The sequence below is a fragment of the Kryptolebias marmoratus genome, linkage group LG14 (assembly GCF_001649575.2).
Source record: "Kryptolebias marmoratus isolate JLee-2015 linkage group LG14, ASM164957v2, whole genome shotgun sequence".
In the NCBI taxonomy this organism is placed as follows: domain Eukaryota; kingdom Metazoa; phylum Chordata; class Actinopteri; order Cyprinodontiformes; family Rivulidae; genus Kryptolebias; species Kryptolebias marmoratus.
In genome coordinates this window covers 13628298-13646923 of record NC_051443.1, presented here as the reverse complement: position 1 = coordinate 13646923, position 18626 = coordinate 13628298, and the positions used below count along the sequence as shown (strand labels likewise).

The following is an 18626-nucleotide window of genomic DNA, read 5'->3' as shown; positions in this document are numbered from 1 at the left end:
TACAAAAATCCTGTTGTCTTGATAGAATAGAATAGAATAGAATAGAATAGAATAGAATAATCTTTATTGTCATTAAATTGTCTGTATAAAGAACAACTCGATTGTCAAAACATTCACAGCAGCTCATGCAAACACTATTTTAAAAAGCTTTACATCTTCAGTTTTACCTCACAGGGTTTTTCCAGCAGAAATATAATATTCTAAGAGGACGTGCCTCAGACTGCACAACAAGTGCTACAGCTAGCTGGTGCTGTTTATGTTTATGTAAATTACCCTGCCACGCCAAACTGTCGGTGATGGAGTGGTTTGTAAAGCAGCATTTGCGTGAACCACTATGACATTTTTAAGACTGGAGTTGTTTTAAAAATGTCAGTAATCTATTTTGGCCGTTAACTCATCAATCCTGTCTGAAATCTCCTCTAAATTGAGGTTGTTCAAAGCACTATCTACAACAGGTAAGATGTTGATTATTATTAATCTTTCCACTTCAAAATATCTGAACTATCATTTTATATGAGGACTTAAAGGCTGGTTGTACACTGTCCCAGATTTTTATTTCAGAACTGACAGAGCTGTTTCTTTTGTGTTTGTTTATTTTGTTTTACACAATATATGTAATACATTTATAAGCTCTGCAGCCCATTCACGATAAATATTGTTTTTGTACCCCTTTACAATCAGGGTACCCTTATAAATCCCAAATAAATAGTTAATAATTAAGTTATTAATTAGACTGTAAATACTTATTAAACCATTAACAAGCAATTTCAATGCATTTAAGAAAAAAAGGCCTTGCTGACTTTTTATTTTGCCAGATAGTGAGACAGCATTTATCTGTACTCTCCATTTTCACTGTTTACAAGCATTTTAATAGTTTAAGTTTTAAATAGGGTGACACCGTTGTGCAGTGGTTAGAGCTGTTGCCTTCTAGCAAGAAAGCTGCAGGACCTGGGGCCTTTCTGGGTGGAGTTTGCATGTTCTCCCTGTGCTCACATTGGTTTACACCGGGTACTCCAGTTTCCTCCCACAGACCAAAAACATGCATGTTAGGTTTATTGGTAACTCTGAATTGTCCCTAGGTGTGAGTGAGAGCCTGAATGGTTATTTGTCTTGTGACCTGTCCAGGGTGTCCCCCTCCTCTCCTACAGTGATGGCTGGAGAAAGACACCAGCTCCCCACGACCCGGAAAGGAGACGCTGGTAAAGAAAATTAATGGACAGATACATTTTATATATCAAACATTTGTCAGTATGTGACCTGCATGCAAGCACTATGAAAATTTGTAGATACAAACTTTGTTTTGGCATATAAAGGTATTTAGTAAAAAAAAAAAAAAAAACATAAGCAGGGCAACTAGCAAAAATTACATTTAGTTGAATAAATTAAACTACAGCTCTTGATTTTGCCAAAAAGGCAGCTTGCTTGAATGTATAATTCAGTGTTTAATAACTGTTTTATAAAAACTTATTAAGGTTTTTTAAAGTATTTACCAACCTATGAATTACCTGATTATATAGCATTGGTAATGTGTAAAGTGGAGCCATTTTTCTATGTTTAAGTTAAAAATACATAGAAACAAACTGTTTTACTGTATATCTGCTTCTGTTAGCCCACAGATTTTGCATTGCAGTGATTTTTTCTTTGGTAAATAAGACTCAAAACAGATATGGTCCTAAGTATCGGCACAACCCAATAAAAACAGCTACTTGTTTGACAACATAAGAACAAAATGTTCCTTCAGAGCCTCTTTATCATGTCTCTGAGGGATTCTGATGGGCGAGGCACGAGATGATTTCACAGAACAGCAACGACCTCCTAATAGCAATCTGTCCAATTTAATTGACACTTTGACAGCTGAAAGGCCTCCCTTAAACATCTTCTCTTTTTGTACTTTTCATGAAGCCGATTCCACCGTCAGGCTCCTTAATGTCTCACGTGACATCAAGCAAAATGAACATAATGACAAAAAAATAGGCTGGACATTTTAATATCACAGCTTGGACATTAAAAGCAATTTTCTTTTGCCCATATTTTTCCAACTGGTCTAAAGAAATGTCTTACATTGCATCAATAATGCTGCATCACTACTGTTATCCCATAAAGATACCAATATCATACATATATCATATTTACTCTTTTTTTAAAGACTGTTTCACATAATAAATGCTATAGTTACACATACAGTTTTATATTTTCATCACAGCATATGACATATCATTTAGGAGCTGAAGTCTGTCTAAATTCAACCCACAGCGCCACCTGCTGTTTTCCCACTGCTCACAAAAATCCAGCCGAGGCTGAAAAGTTAATAGTGAAGTTACAGATTTCTGAGGTTGTGTCCAGCAGGAGATACTGACATCTGGTGAGTAATAGTTTAAAAAGTTCACTTTAATCAGTTAGAAACTGTAATTGCGTCGAATGATGTAACCTTTTCTTGTGCCGTAATTTGATCTGATTTGCCTGAGGAGAATAAAGTGGTGCTCAGTGAAGGTGATGGAGGCCAGACAATCAGGCGTGAGGTGTTGGTGAACTCACAAGTTAATCAAAAAAAAAAAAACCTTCTCAGCCTCTTGATGAAGTGATTTTCTTTTGTTCTGCTTATTTTCTCTTCAGTAGTATTAATCAAAAAGGCTGGTGAGTAAAACATAAACTAATTAACCTTTTTATTGATGATAGTTAAAACACATATCTGTTCGTGGAGCTTAGCGCAGACTTTCTTGGTGTTTTCAAGTTGCTTTCATGCATTTTCTTATAGCAGGAACAAATATTTCAGATGGCACTGTGCTGTCTGTTTTACCTGTTGCTGCCCTTTTAAACGTAGGTGACTCATCCTGTTTGGTTAAGGTCAACCTTGGATGAAGATGTGATATGTTCTGAGCCATATACACTCCCTTAAAGTCCTGCAGGGATGTGTGCGTGCGTGGAGGGGTCGCAACCCGACTGTACCCAGAGGAAACTCTCAACCTTTTCAACACAAAATGTTACAGACCTGTGCGGACTCCTTTTCTGTCCTCATCTATTCTTATTATCTGCGAGTCAATACTGACATGAAAAGGGGATCAGACAAATATGAGAATTTGACACAAGTTTATGTATGTCGGGTTTGACGACTGCCAGTGTTGATCTTTGAGGAGCTTTAAGTAACTTTAAATGTTTGCAACTCTGTTTTTTTCCAATCTGTGGGAATAAATTTTCCGGTTGCCACAGTGTGAAAAGGACCAAATGATGGGCTCGCAAAGACACTAGTGGTTATTTTATTTTGGCGTTTTGTCCAGGTTGCATGTTGAAATTCAATTCCCACACAAATTAGAAGTTGAGTAAGTTGTACTGTCACTTGTTTACAGTGTTGAGGTCAGGTTTGTAACCGTCGTCAGTGGATTATTTAATAATCATCCCATTAAAGGTAAATATATGTTCCAGGATTAAAAAGTTTTGTGAGCAGAATTACATACTAGTTTATTCTAGCCTCATATAGTGACCACAGTGACAATAAATGATGGTCTAATTTCACAAATATTACCACTTTATAAATACTTGGATTTTAATTTACTTCAATATACAAAAATACAAAATAAAAAGACTCAAAACCAATTAAATTCCTTCTCTTTTCCTTCCCATTTCTCAGCAGATTGACTTTTATTTTTCCACCTAAATGTTGTTTTGAGATTTTACGCTTGTGTGATTCCAACATATTTGTTTACCTTCACAGACTAAGGCCAGCCTAATGTAGGTCAGTCACGTGATTTAAGCTTCCACATGGTTTTCAGCAGATTCAGTCGAGTGCTTTGTTTACATTGAATGCATACCCACAATTCAGAACTACACATCAATACAGTATATCTTAAAAACTACTGAAAGAAACTCTTAAACTGCACCATTTGGTATAGGATAACAGTTTTTTTATGATTTATTTTAGAGTTTCCAATAAGTACCTTTAAACTCGGTTAAATTTTTAGCTCCATTTCTCCAAACTGAGGTCGTTGAAAGAGCCATCATCAGCAGGTAAAATACTGATTCTTTACAATTTTCCCACAAAACCCTGCTTTGAAATAGTTGGAGCTGTTCATCCTTTTAACTAATCTTTTTTTTTTTTAATTAATCAATTGTCTTTTTAAACAGGTTATCTTTAAACAGACAAGATTTAGTTTACTTTGATTTTATCCTACTTTCTAACTGAGATGAAAATAATAAACCCATTTGAGCTCAGCAAATAATAGTTAACTTCATCCATTCAGCTTCTACAGAAAACCTCCAGACAACTAATTATTCAATTTAAGATAAGGGTTATACTTTTAATGACTAAGTGTTTTTCTGTAACGTGTTCTAATTGCACATGTCTCCATCTTGCCCTGGTTCTCTCCTCACAGCAATTAAAACAGAAACAATCCCCGTCCAGTGACGATCACACTTGAATCACCCTGAAATATCTGAGCAAATAAGAGCCATCAGTAATTACAGACTATAAATGATCATTTGTCAGCATCATATTTCTCATTTTGGTGCAGTTTCCGAGTGGTTTTTTTTTTCTCTCCCCGAACCCTCTGACGCAGAGCTGTATCAGGAGGAGCTTTTTAACTTTGATCATTAGTCATTCCAATCAAAGCCAAAGGGAGCTGAACCTCTGCAACCTGTTCATCCACACTGGTCCAGTTTAGCAAGAAAAACAACAACAACAACAAAAATAATCGATTATGGTGGAGCTTTTCTAAACTTAGATCAAGTTACTTAACAGCAGCGACAGGATTAAAAACAGCCCGCTCTGTTAGGATCTGACATTTTCTTCTATATGATGGGTGGAGTGTGTGTGTGTTCTTCATGGACCTGCAGACCTCTGTGGCCACTTTTTCTCTTTCTGGCTGCTGCTCCTCGTTTCTTGCACTGCTCGGAGGCTCCTGCTGCAGTTGTTGGGAAAATGTATCCACGGGGAAATCACTGGGCAGTAGGTAAGAAAAGACAGCACTTCTAATCAGAAGATTTCCCTGTGTTTTGAGAATAAATATGCACTGGGAATGGAGCACTAAAACTCCCTGGAATCCTGGATTTGTTGCTCATTTTGTTAGGGTTTTCTGGTAATTTCTATTTATTAATATCTCAAGAACAAAAACAGGAATATTTAATCTGCTTTGGCTGAAAAAAATAACAATTAGAAGAGAAAAAAACATAAATAAATTGTCTTATTGATAAAAAAAAACTGCCTTATTCAATGTGTGATTACATTGCAACACATAGGATTTTTCATCAGTTCACACTGAATAAAGGTTAGACCATATAATATATATTTAAAACAATTTCCTGTGCTTTATTTCCAGGTCATTTGATGGGAAAGAAGAGCACAGAGAGCCTGCAGGAGCCAAACGCTGACAGCGACTACCTCACACCCTCACAGTCAGCCCGGATCTTTGAGCTGGGCCAGCCAGAGCGACCTGCGGGGGCTCTGCAACCAAAGGACCAAAGCCAGAAAACGCTGCAGAAGCTCCTCCACAGCAGCTGGAGAGCAGGCGACAGAGAGGAGCATCTCCAAGAGGTCGGTCTGTAGCGTCACGCATCCTAACTGTGCTCCAGAAACACAAATGAAATATAACATCTCTCTTATTTAACCACTGTTTTATAGATGTCGGACCTGCTTCTTCTGGCTTTGAAACTGAAAGACAACGACTCCTCCTGAATGAAAGACAAATCCATTCATACAAGCAGCCTCAGCTGTCTTGGGCTGCTCTGTTTCACCCCACATGTAGACTGTGTATATTTTATGCTGTCAGAATACACTAGAAAGATTAAACAATTCAGTTTTCAGTAATTTAACCTTTCTATATGCAAATCATGAAGTGCTTTGACTACTGATGGAGAAAGTTGTGTTACAAAAGCTGAGAACATTAAATAAATTGCACATTATGATAACTGCGTTGTAGATGTCAAATCATGCTTTACATGCCCATAAACGACTGTAACTTTATAAAGCATAGACTTATTGTTTTTTTTTGTTTTGAAAATACATATATAATAAATCCTTGAGCCTACCGTTCTACGGAGAGATCCAGTTTCTGTTGTGCTGTGGGAGATAAATATCAAACACTTTTAGGCTCATTAGTTCCTTAGAGAGACGGTTACTGCAGATCAGTATAAGATGACTAAGTTGCTTCACCACCTTAAAAAAAATCCATCTTTTTTTTTATCACCATTTAATAAAACACATAGGCTTAAGTTCTCACCTGTTCAATTACCAATTTTCACCACTAGATGGCGCACAATGTCAGTTTTTTATGAATTTGTTGCGTCAGAGGGACATTTCAAATAAACTGGAGCATAGCATGTAAACATGACTATAATTACAAGTTAGAAACAGGTCAGCAGAGCAGTAGGCAGTCTGGTGATGGCTTTTAAAACGGAATAAACAAGTAAACAAACAAACAAACCCAGCGTTTCTCTGTTTAGAAGAGCTGAATAGATAAGCAGACAGTAGGAAATGCTAACTGAAAGAGTTTTGTTAAACACATCTTCCTCCTAAAGTCAAAGGTGGGAGGAGGAGGAGGAGGAGATAATTCTCCTGCTCTTTACTCATTTGAACAATACATGAGCAGCTACTTTCACTCCTTTTACGAGTCTAATCCCAGGAGCTGATGGGATACAGTTCACAGGAGTTAATGAGGAGGAAATAAGACTCATTCTGCAGAGCACACCCACCATGTTTATCACATAAAGCTGACCTTCTCATTGATGAAGACAGTGGGTGGGCTGAGCAGTTTTTAATCCTGAAACTTTAGTCATATTTTCTTATCACAAAATAATTTACCTGCCAGAAATCAAAGCTGAAAACCTAAAACACATTTTGTCACTTGGAGTGGCAGATTTCCACCACTAAGGGGCGCTAAACTCAAATCCTTCCTATTTTTCATGATTTAAAAAAGATAAATCCAGCTGAAAATGTCTACATAAATTTCGAGAAAGTAGATGCTGTTTTCTAATTTTTATTTTTATTTTTGCACTGCGGTAATTCTTTAAAAAAAAACATGCTTTTATCCTTTTTGTGTAAGATTGCACAGACATGTTTAAATACGTTAAAGTTGACGAACTAACTAAAACATTTGGATAAGTCATAACCTTTACACAGAGAGTTTATTGTGTAGAGGGGGAAAATAATCACATTTGATCATGACAAAAATAAAAAATAAAAACTAATATGAATACCAAATACTGCCATGAGCACAAAAACATACAAAGATGTACCAATAAAAACTTTTTGTTATATTGGTAATGCATATCAGGCTGACACAAAGCAAATTTTCACATATTAAATGGTTAATTAAGATAATAAACCAGAAGAAATCGTAAGAAAACTATGATTTTAATTGTTTATCAATTACAAGTGATTTATATTTCACAGCTTATCAGATGTTATCGGTGATGTGGACCTTTTGAATCATGAAGAATAATGTCCCAACTCTTTAAAAAAATCCCAGATTTTACAATCCCATCATCAGCAGGAGGGTAAAGGTTTCAGCACAGAGGTTTCTGAGTGTCCGTGTCTGTCTTAACGCTCCGTTCAGCATCACCACGTCTTCCCAATAGACTGAACGTGTTCCTTGGCCTTCATCCTCAGGGAGGCGATACTCGAGTTCCTCGGGTTGGCTGAGCACTGGTATGTCGGCGGTGGGGGGCACACAGAGCCCATGTGGGGCAGGTGAGGGCCGTGTCCCAAAGCCGGGGAGTTGAAAAAGGAGGCCGGCAAGGATGGGGGCATGGAAGGAGGAGGAGAAGGAGCGTACGTGCCGGGGAGGCTCTGAGAGCTGCCGATGAAGCCCGGCAGGGACTGCAGGGAGGCGGAGGTGCTGATCGGGGTGGAGAGCCAGGGGTCCAGCTGCAGCCCGGAGCCCAGGGTGCCGGAGGGGGGTCGGCTGAAGGAGAGCAGAGAGGACGGGCTGTCCTGCAGCTTGATGGAGCCCACCTCCAGCTTCTCCTGGCGACGCCACTTGGCTCGCCGGTTTTGGAACCACACCTAAAATCAGAGAAGATTTTTAGAAGAAAACATAAATAAGCTGTTAAATTGTCACTGAAGGCTTTTAATGTCAGTAATAGGTAACAAATAAATAATTTAAAATTTTAAAAAGTTGTGTCACTACAAACGATTACTAGTAATTTTTCAGAATGTAATATTTTAAAAAAATTGTGCTTCTTTTCAGTGTTGTTTAACAGCAATCAAAATTTTGGTTAAATTTGTTTTGTTGTTAGTCCAATCACATAAAAAACAAACAAAAAAATCTATTGTGACCCCAAATATTGTTGAATTACATCTACAAGCTTTTCCTTTAACAAACAAAGACAAAATGACAACATAAACAAGATTTTTAAAAATCATTAATGACAATTGTATTTATTTTTTTTGTAACAATAATAGTGAAAATATGCAATGTGTAATAATTTTTCCCACTTTTACATTAAATTTGATTTCTGGAGATTATCTTGACGACCCTCGCTCGGTGTTTCATGACCTCACCCAAACTTTGGGAACCACTTTTACTTTTCTAGAGAATAATTTATTCTAAAAGCAGATTTTACAATCTTCACCTAACCTCTCAGTATTTGTGAATAATTTTAAAGATATACATATATAAATATAAATATATATTAAAGGTTTGCACCAAGCAAAGTAAATAAAAAAAACATTTCTTTTTGGACCAGTAACTTATAAAGTTAATATTTTATATAAATTTAAATTTATATGTTATGTGTTTTATCTTAAATGTAAAGGAGATGAAAAGTTTTCATGTAAAACTGAACATGTAATATATATATTTTTTTGCTTTTGTTTGTGTTTTGGAAAAGAACCCCGCAGATTTAGGTTTAAACTAGTCCCTAGTTTTTCCCTCAGGTGGTGTGAAGAGGACTGCGGTCGGCGCGCACCTGGACTCGAACCTCCGGCAGGTCGACCTTCAGGGACAGCTCCTCGCGGCTGTACACGTCCGGGTAGTGGGACTTCTCGAAGGCCCGCTCCAGCTCGTGGAGCTGGAAGGTGGTGAAGGTGGTCCGGTTCCGGCGGTGTTTCTTCTTGTGGTTCTCGTCGTCGGACAGCTTCCCGTCCCGGTCCGGAGAGTCCGGGTCCGCGGAGGCTGCCCCGGGGCTGCCGCTGCCGCAACACGCACCTGCAGGAAGGGGGGGACGGAAACTTTACCTGACACTTTCACACACATTAACAACATGGTGCTTGGACGTATTTGGAGGTAAAAAATAAAATAAAATGAAATAAAGTCCAACTCACTGTCACAGCTGTCTGAGAACTGAGCCTTCTTCCGGTGGGTGGCGGCTCCGGGCCCGTCTTTGACCGGAGGGGCTTCCGTCCCGGGGCAGGAGGCTGACTTGTGGAAGATGGAGTCCTCCTTGAAGCCCAGGATGGCCTCGATGCTGTGGACTCTGGACGGGTTGCTCCCCGGGCTCTGCGCGGCGCGGGAGGGGGGGCACTCATCCATCATCATCATCATCTTCACTTGGGAAGTTGATCCGAGGAGCCACATTGGTTTGATGTTTGCCTGGCCAAGACTAGTTCCTGGAAAAAAAACAACACAAACAACTTTCTCCTGCTTTGTGTTGACGGTCTCTTGATGATTAGTTATGACAAGTCTTTGGTGCCAGTCTTTAAATAGTGTCCCCCCCCTCCACCCACACCCTCACCCTCTGCTCCTCAGGCGGCCCCCTGCGTCACGTCAGAGAGGGGGACGTCCCGTTGGAGGAGGAAGAGGAGGAGGAGGAGGGGGACACCACTCCTCCCCATCCCAAGTGCATCAGTCAGAGCTGGCTCTAAACCTACTTACATAAATCTTAAAACCATCTTTCCACTCCTCCAGATGTCATTTTCATGTCAGTTTGTAGAGAGAAGAGGAAGATTAAGCCCCCTCCCCTCCTCCTCCTCTTCCAACCCCCCCTTCAGATTAAGGTACAACAAAACCATAATTACAAGATTTCTGCTGCAAGACAAGGACTGCAAGATGAGAGCTTAATATTTAATCAAATCGTCACGATATTGTTGCCAAAACTGACTGGACTTGACTGAACTGTTCTGTCGTATTGATCTCAAACAAAATAACTCCTAAAAACTTGAAGCCCCTGATTTAAAAAAAAAGCCACGTGTAGCATTTGTAAAAGCAGAGAAATGTCTTCTTTTTAAAAAAACAAAACAACCAAAAACAACAAAACCCCAGTCGTGTCAGGCAGGTTGACAGAGCACAAACAATCACAATTTGAGGCTGCAGCCACTTAACAACAAAGATGGACTGCAGTGTGGTAATCCTGCTTAAGGGGATTACATTATTTCACTCAAAAGAGTTAAAACCCCTAAAACTATTTAGCTTTTCCCAATTAAAGAGGCTGACCCCTTCTTGTTAGCTCAACAAACGAGGCCCCCAAAAAGAAGCACGACACTAACCGAGCGGCGTCTCAAGCAGCACTGGTAAAACGTTTCGTTTATGCTGCAAAAATGGTTTGAAATGACCTTTTTTGGGGTGTTTTTATTGTCTGTTGGCTTACAGAAACAGAACATAACAGTAAAATGCAGATACGGCCACCACTGTTCAAGTTACTTCTGAAATAAATAACTTTGTGCTGAAATAAATCCTCATAGTGCTTACATGCAGGTAAAATACCGAAAAGGTTCAACATTTAAAATCTAGTTTAGGAAGAAAACAGGTAAGCAGTGACAATGAAGCTACAGTTAGATAATGACTCAGTGTTCGACCAGAAAGGAGTCATTTTTCTCCTTTTTATGAATGCATTTTTTAGGTATTTATTTTAACTATTAATTAGTCATTTAAAAGGGTACCCTTACTGTAAAGTGGCACCAAAATAAAACATATTATAAATGTATTAATTATAATTTTGTTTTTTAAATAAATAGCAGATAGTTGAGAAATAAGATTTTAGGACAATTTACGGTTTGTGTTTAAATCCTCTCATGTCACTTTTGTAAAAGAGGGCTTCAGCTGTTCTGGGAAGTTTCCTCTTTCTTTTTTTTCCAACTGACTTTGGTTTAATTTCTGAACTTTCAGATTATATCTCATCAGCTCTGTGTTTCACAGTCAGTTGCAGGAATGAAGGGCAATATTAAGAAACAAAGTCTTACAAGTTTCTCAGATTTATTTAAAACTGTAACAGAGATTTGTTTTGTCCCTGTCATCCTATTATGTTACTGGGCAGCCTAAATTTGGTTGAAGCAGCGTCTCTGCAGGTGAACCTGTTCATCTCTCAGGTAAAACTCAGACGGTGTGCAGCCGGAGCCCCGTCAAGCAACTACTGCCAACAACCTGGTCTTTTTAACACTTAAAGTTGTTTTTTCATTAAAACCCCAAAGTATAAGAAAAGGTACAAACAAAATTTGAAATTAGGCGTTAAAATAAGTGGTTCAGTGTTTGCTTTTTTACAGAAAGAGGGAGATTTTGACTCTCTCATAACCCCACCACCACCACCACCACACACACACATTTGTATATAAATTACTACTTAATCCAATGTCAAATGTTTCAAACATTTATCCATGCAGCAGGTTGTAGTTTGTTTCGTCAAATGTCCATTTATGACGTTAAAGCTTCTTGGTGGTAAATGTGTCCTCAAATTATAAATTATTTCATAAAATTTGTGGCCGGATGCTAGCTTAAATGTGCTTTTGTTTACCTAAAAAAAACAGCCGAAGTGGCTGAAAATAGATCAGTTGTTCAACTTTGTCCACCTCCACAGACTACAGCCAGCCTCCTGCAGGTCAGTCATGTGACTCAAGCTTCCACGTGCTTTTCGGCCGATTCAGGCGAGTGTTTTGTTTACATTGACTGCGTACCCGCTTTTCAGAATTGCGATCAATATACCAGGAAAACTACAGGAGTAAACGCTTTCAAACTGCTCCATTTGGTACAGTCCAAGATAATATTTATTACATTTTTGATTTCATTTTTTATAATGAGTACCTTTAAAATACTTTTGCCTTTTCTATCTGTCTGTCAGTTACTATATGACCCTGATATTAAATAAAAAAACTTGTTTAAACTCCAAGTAAAAACACTAGATTGCGTGACAATGTCAAACTAACGTTAGGCTTGCAGAAAGCCTGAAACGGTGAGATTATAGTGTATTTTGAATATTTCAGGTCGACAAGGAGAGAGACCGATACTTAGGGCGAAACAGAGGGCACAAGCTGCTGATCCTATTAGATCTAATCTGCAGACTTTTACAAATCCACAGCCGTTCAAACTTGGCTTCATGTGAAACTCCAAACACGGTGGCTCCTCAAACCTCCCCACCCTCCTTCCGTTCGGTGCCTAATCTTCAGTAACTGTTTGGTTGATGCCCAATTAAATTAAGACCCGTTTCTATTTCACTCCGTTATCCCTGATTTGTGTAAATGGGATTTAATGTAGCTGCATAGTAGGAAAATGTGATGCCTGTATGGCTAAATTTCATGGAAACAGTCAATTTATACGGTCATTAAGGAGCTGAAATTCAAATAAGTTTAAACATTAAACATCTTTTTCTAAAACCACAAAGGCTCAGTGGTATTTGCCACTGCTTTCTAACATGTAAAATTCATTTCAGGCCCTAAAATACAAACCAACACAGTGCTCATATTCATAATATATCTTTTATTTGAACAACATATTCGTTTTCTCATTTGTTTATGTATGCTGCATTCGTTTTAAAAAAAAGCATTTTAAATTTTTTATTTGTGCAAATCTGCAAATGTTTCTGCAACGTTTCAGGCTCAGTATGTTTATTCCAGTTTCCATTTTTCCGTTAAAATCTGTGATACACCAGAAAATAAGAGACTAATCGATTTCAAAATGACCTAAAGTAACAACAAAATCAAAAAAAAAAAAAAAGGGAAAGCTGACACACTCAGACAGGATTGGTTTTCTATCAGCACGGCTCGGTAGATTTTTACTCACTTCACTGTAAAACACACTTTTAGAGACTAACCTGTCTCGTTTTTCTGACAGCGACGAACATTAAATCACACAGAAGGTTGGGAAGGATCGGATACCCATCACATCATTTGAAGTATTGCAAATTTGGGGTCGATTTGAATGGAAAAACCTTTACAACAAACCCTTAATAAAGCTCTAAAGTAACATTGTGACTTTTTAATGAAATAAGAAGAAACAAGGAAGTGCTTATTTCAAATGTGAACACTCGGTTTGCCTTCCAGTGTGACTGAATTCAGACTCAGTGGTGAAATTGTTATTATTTTTTAAACCGTCTCTTTTCAGTAATCAAACACACACACTCGCCCTCCTCGGCTAATTCACATGACGGAGCATTTCTCCTCTGCTTTGCTCTTCAGCTCAGTGACTGTGGCCGAGGCCTTTTCCTTCAGCTGGTCCATGTCCATGTTCTGCAAGTTCTGAATTTGGCCCATTAGGGAGTCCTTGCCCTCCTCTTCGGTGGCGTCCTCGTCCACCATCTTCAGCAGCTCCTCGGGCACGTCCACATCGTCCCCGGCCATCTCGATCATGTTCTCGTCCTGCTCGCTCTGCAACATTTGGAGACAATAAAACGGGGTTCAGGTGGGAGAGTCAGAAAGAAACAAGTCGGGTTCTGACGTCTGATCAGACAAACTCGGCATGAACAGATCAGCAAACATGTTGATGGGAATAAGAGACCATTTTGTTTCAGCATTTTTGATGTACTATGCTCTCTTTTTTATTTTATTTATTTATTTTTTTACATCCATTTAATTAAAACAAACTGTGCTAGGTGTATTTAAAATTTTGAAAAATGTACCAGTCTAAAGAAGGAAACAAAACATGATAAACTTTGGGATTTTTAATAATCTACATTCAAGAAACTTGATAATATTTAGAGTTTTCTTTGTTTTAGTGAAGCCAAAACAAGTTTCAACTCATTATTATTACATTAGGAGCTATTATTTTTTCATAACAAACAAATCTGGTAAACGGTCATCCAGTGGGAACTGCCTTGTGACTACTTTAAACTTTAATCTGTGGGATTATCTCAGACACATTCAGTGTTTCCTTTTACACTCCTAAGCATGGTCTAAAGATATTTTTTGCAGTGCTGCATGGGGCCGTAGCATCTAATTACAAATTCAAGTATAAATGTAACACAACACAGAGTTTGTTTCTGCTGGAAATCCATCTAAAAAATGTAAAATTTTGGATTTAACAGTCATTAGTTTGATTTCAGATGGATTTGTAAACACAATCTGTGGGAAATATTTACATTTACTGTCTACAGTATGCTATCATTTTACTGCCCTTGACTTCTTATAGTTTTTGTGTCATTTTAAAGCAAAATAGCATAAACTGAAATGCACATATTGTACTTTTTAAAAATAGAATAGCGTGTCATTAACATAAGACTGACAGAAATACACTGAGAAGCAAATGTCAGATCAGAATCTTTGTTGGCTCCTTAAAAAAATCATTAGGAGATCATTATTTATACAAATGACTTAAATAAAATTCCCACATACCGTTTTTGCTCCTTCCATTCTAGTTCACTTTTCTGCCAATGGTCCTTTAAAAGTCCTGCAGCTGCTTAGTTTGGGTCAGTGTCTCTGTTTCTTGCAGCCAGTTCGCTCTGACCTGTTGGTCCTAATAAGCTTGGCACACCTGCTCAGTGGCATTTGGCTTTCTGAGAGTGGAGGTGCTCTGCGGGCCGCGCGGGGCCAACATCTCCTGGATCTGGGCTGAATGTCTTCCTCGCTAATCTGCAGCAGAGCGTCCACCTGCTGGTGTCTGACTGCAGCTGCCAAGTTCAGCTGTCACCCCAGAAAGAAGCAGCTTTTCCTGACCATCAGCTGAAGTGTCAGATTATTATGCCCCCCTCCATGTCACTGATGGGCATCATTATTTGATAAAATGCTCAATTATACCCTCTGGTTTGCCTATAGGTTCAACAAGAGTGTTAATAAAAAATAAAAAGTAAAAACTGAATATTTGTTTAGTTTGTAAACACCCAATACATACTTATAATTTACTCAAATATAGCTGTAAACTGATATATGCCATACGTTTTTTTAATCTTTTCAACGAATGTAATCCCCCTTAATCAGGACTGAAGATTAAACTCTGTTAGCAAAATATCTCTTGAACCAGTGGACGGATTTTAATGAAACTCTTACAAAGCAATCACCGGATGAGCGACTACAACTGATTAACTTCTGGAGTCAACTCGATTCAAGATGGCCGCCACAGCTAATCAGCCTTAGCAAACACAAAGGGACAATAACTCAGTCAGTTTTACAGATATTGAGCTAAATTTCAGTGTGGTAGTAGCTGAGAGTCATTCCCAACACATCCTTCAAGCACAAATGGCTCATGTGAGCGCTTTGACTGAAACTTTGACATGCAAGGCAGCGGGTGATATGCATTCCCTCAAAGACTGATTGTTTCAATGTTTCCCATTTGTCCTCATGTTTTCCCAGTTCAAAGTGCTTTGGACGTTTCCCCCTTACCTCACTGTAAAACATTATGCAACACGGTCAGGCCTCGCTTCAACCCCTCAGCTTTTAGCGCAGACGCTAACTACCAGCTGCAACCAGGTGCACAAAGCTGTACTTCCTCTTCATCTGCTATCTGTGTTACTTCTTGTTTTTAGGTCCAGATTCTTTCAGGAGGAAGGAAGAATCCATGTGCAAAAAGGATGAAACATTCATCCTGGGTCAACCGTGGAAGTGCAGAGCTTAAACTCACAATTTAACCCGCACAAGATGAGGGCAATAAACCTCTCCTTTAGGTTAATGTAGTGGGAAAACAGCAAAAGCAATTAGGAAATAACAAAAAAAAATTGGAAATAGGAAAAGTAAGTGAGCAACAACAAGCACAGCAAGGCCAGCAACGAAACAGAAAAACAGCAAAGAAAATAAGAAAAAGAAAAAAGAGATTCAAAGCATATTCGTTCTTTTATCTTTTCTTTTTCTTCTTTTTTACTTTATACTATATCCCTTTTATCTCCTTCAAGTATTAGTTTTCTTCATTTAGATACCTCCTTTTTTGTGGAACACTTTTCATTGATTAAACTTTGCTGATGCCTAACTGATGTGGTGAATTACAGGAACTGGTTTCCCTGCAGGGGATGAGGGCTCGGACGTGTTTTTACCTTTGGCAGTCGGTATTTGTCTCGGAGGCACACCCTCAGCGTCGCCCTCTCCGCCTTCTTGTGTAAGAAATCTGCATCTCTCTGCATCCTGGGTGGAAAAAAAGATGATGTATATCTAAATGTCACCGAATGATTCCATTCCACGTTTGCCTGTTTCTCATGCACATGTAAACACAGCTCAGGTCTCAAATACAGCAAATTTTCTGCGTCTTTACCAATTTTTTCCCACTTATTTCCAGCCTGTTCTGCTCAGTATTGGGGAATTATGATGCCCAAAGGTGGTTTAATTTCACTTAAGACAGAAATTGAACATAAACTAAAAAGTACCATTAATAAGAGACAGTATTCTGCTGTGTAATATTAAGATACAAATAATTTTTACCATTTTTTTGCTCCAAAATCATAATCGAGTAATTCAGATCTTTGTATTGTTTCCACATTATTAAAGACAACTTGTTATAAATGTAAAGTCCTGTATTTTGAGCCCCATCCTCATGCACTTCCCCTCAGCCAATTAAAGAAGAGATTATTGGCCCAGATTGAGAAAAGCAGATCTCAATTAAATCCAAAACACCACAGCTTGAACCGTGATCAAATTTAAGTTTCCTTCATGTTACGGAAATCTGCAGCTCAAAGTAAAATTTTAGTTGTCTTCAAACAAATACACCAACATGTGAGTAGACGGGCAGTAATCCGGTTATGTAACACGGGCCGAACAAATCTGCGTTGCTTCAAAATCCGTTTGTTTTGTAGGAAAAAAAATTTAAAAGCAATTATTTTTGGACTGGATGATTCCAGTTTGACACAGGTGAAATAATTAAGCACTATTTGTAGATAAACAAAGTGGGTTGTTACTGTGGATTTAGGAAATGGTCTAATCTCAATTTGATTTGAAATAAGTGTAAAAACAATAATCATGTGAAGCCCTTTGAAGAAAAGAATTGCTCTGATGAAATAATGAAACACTTCAGGACAAAGTTGGCAGCTATTACTTCCTTTAACTAAACATTTCTAACATTTATTATTGTTATTAGTTGGATTTGAAACTAGAGAATCTCAGGGTATCTGTAGATTTTTTTTTTTTTTGGTGCAGAAACAGATGGAGCTTCTGTGTGGAGTTGAATTTTGTTAGTTATTGATTTTCTGTCAAGCTTTCCGTTCACATAAAAGATCCCTTCACTCTGTTGTGACCTTCAGCAACAGATGCATCTGTCAACAAGCCTGCTTCTTTCTTTTACGTTCACAAAGTAACCACAAGTGCATTTAGTGAAGTATTAAAGAGTAATAACAGAATGGATCTGTTAAAGGGTGGGAACATATTAAGGGAAAGTCTGATAAAACAGCACATCAAGGTCAGATTTGACAACCCTGCAGCCATCTTGTTTCCCACAGGCCAACATGTCCTCCTCCTCCTCATGCTGTCACTTACTTCTCCTCCACCAGCTGTTTCTGGTACTCCTCATACTCCTCGCGTGTCATCCCCGCAGCTTTGGCTGGATCTGAGGGGGTGGCCTCCTCCTCCTTGTCACCTCCACCACCAAAACCCATTCCTGACAGGGGGTTCCCGATCATGCTCTTGATCAAAAAAGCCATCCTGACTTGTGCGAGCGTTCACTCTGCAGAAGGACGAGGAGGGTGGTTTTTGTTTGTGTGTGTGGAGAAAACAGAACAATATCACCCTCCTTTGGCTTCCAGATCCAGTGGTAGCTCTCTAGCTAACCTCCTGCTTGTCTACGAAGTCAAGGACACACTGATGGCATACAACACACACACGTTTTACCACAGCCATAATCTGGATTAAATCCTCCCTGCTTCACTGAACTAAGAGGCAGATGGCCTGTTTTCGCTCTATTTTTAAACCACAGACCTTTCAGAGTATGGATTTGACGACCTGTTTGACATTTGAAACTTTCTAAAGGCAACACTTGCTTCATAATCATTAACAAAAAAAAAAAAAAAAGAAGGGGTTTGGGATTACACGTCCACACTTTTTTTAACCAACATTGCATCTTAACCATATTATTAGTGAGGTGCAGGCCAGCCCACGTGCAGCTTACACCGCTGAGATCAAGCAGAGCGGAGGGAGAGGAGCAGAATTATTTTCTTGTTTATCCCCATGAAGTCATCCTTCGTGCGGCGCCATTGTTTGACCGAAGGGTGGGAGACGTTGCCTTTCACCCCATCTTTAAACTCACCGACGAGCCTGGATACCATTTCTGAGAGCTCATTTCAGATAAGCTCATCTGCCCCCCAAAAGTTGGGGTTTTGTTTATAAGGCTGTGTTTGGTGCCTCTTGACAGGACTTTGGGGATAATTGAATCCCACCCCAACAATTGCTGGGTCTACCTCAAGGGCCTTCTTCCAGTGGGACATGGCTGAGACATCCAGAGCATCCTGTGCAGATATCCAAACCCCCTCAGCTGGCTTCTTGTGATGTGATAGAGCAGTAACTATTTTATTCAAAAATTTTGGGATTAAAAGATGCCCCAAAATAGAGCCGATGTGTCATGCTACAATGATTTCTCACATTTAAA

At 38.8% G+C, this 18626-nt stretch overlaps 2 protein-coding genes across 2 annotated transcripts; both read right to left on the bottom strand.

Moving 5' to 3' along the window:
• Positions 1-7094: 7094 nt before the first annotated feature.
• On the bottom strand, positions 7095-9603 carry rx3 (retinal homeobox gene 3). The gene is made up of 3 exons (XM_017407613.3): positions 9254-9603; positions 8899-9137; positions 7095-7993 (listed from the first exon to the last, which is right to left on the bottom strand). Exons 1-3 carry the CDS (start codon positions 9504-9506, stop codon positions 7547-7549), a joined length of 939 nt encoding a protein of 312 aa, XP_017263102.1. The 5' UTR covers positions 9507-9603; the 3' UTR covers positions 7095-7546.
• Positions 9604-12603: 3000 nt separating this feature from the next.
• Positions 12604-17865, bottom strand: cplx4a (complexin 4a). The gene is made up of 3 exons (XM_017407511.3): positions 17522-17865; positions 16093-16180; positions 12604-13501 (listed from the first exon to the last, which is right to left on the bottom strand). Exons 1-3 carry the CDS (start codon positions 17683-17685, stop codon positions 13274-13276), a joined length of 480 nt encoding a protein of 159 aa, XP_017263000.1. The 5' UTR covers positions 17686-17865; the 3' UTR covers positions 12604-13273.
• Between the last annotated feature and the right edge of the window lie 761 nt (positions 17866-18626).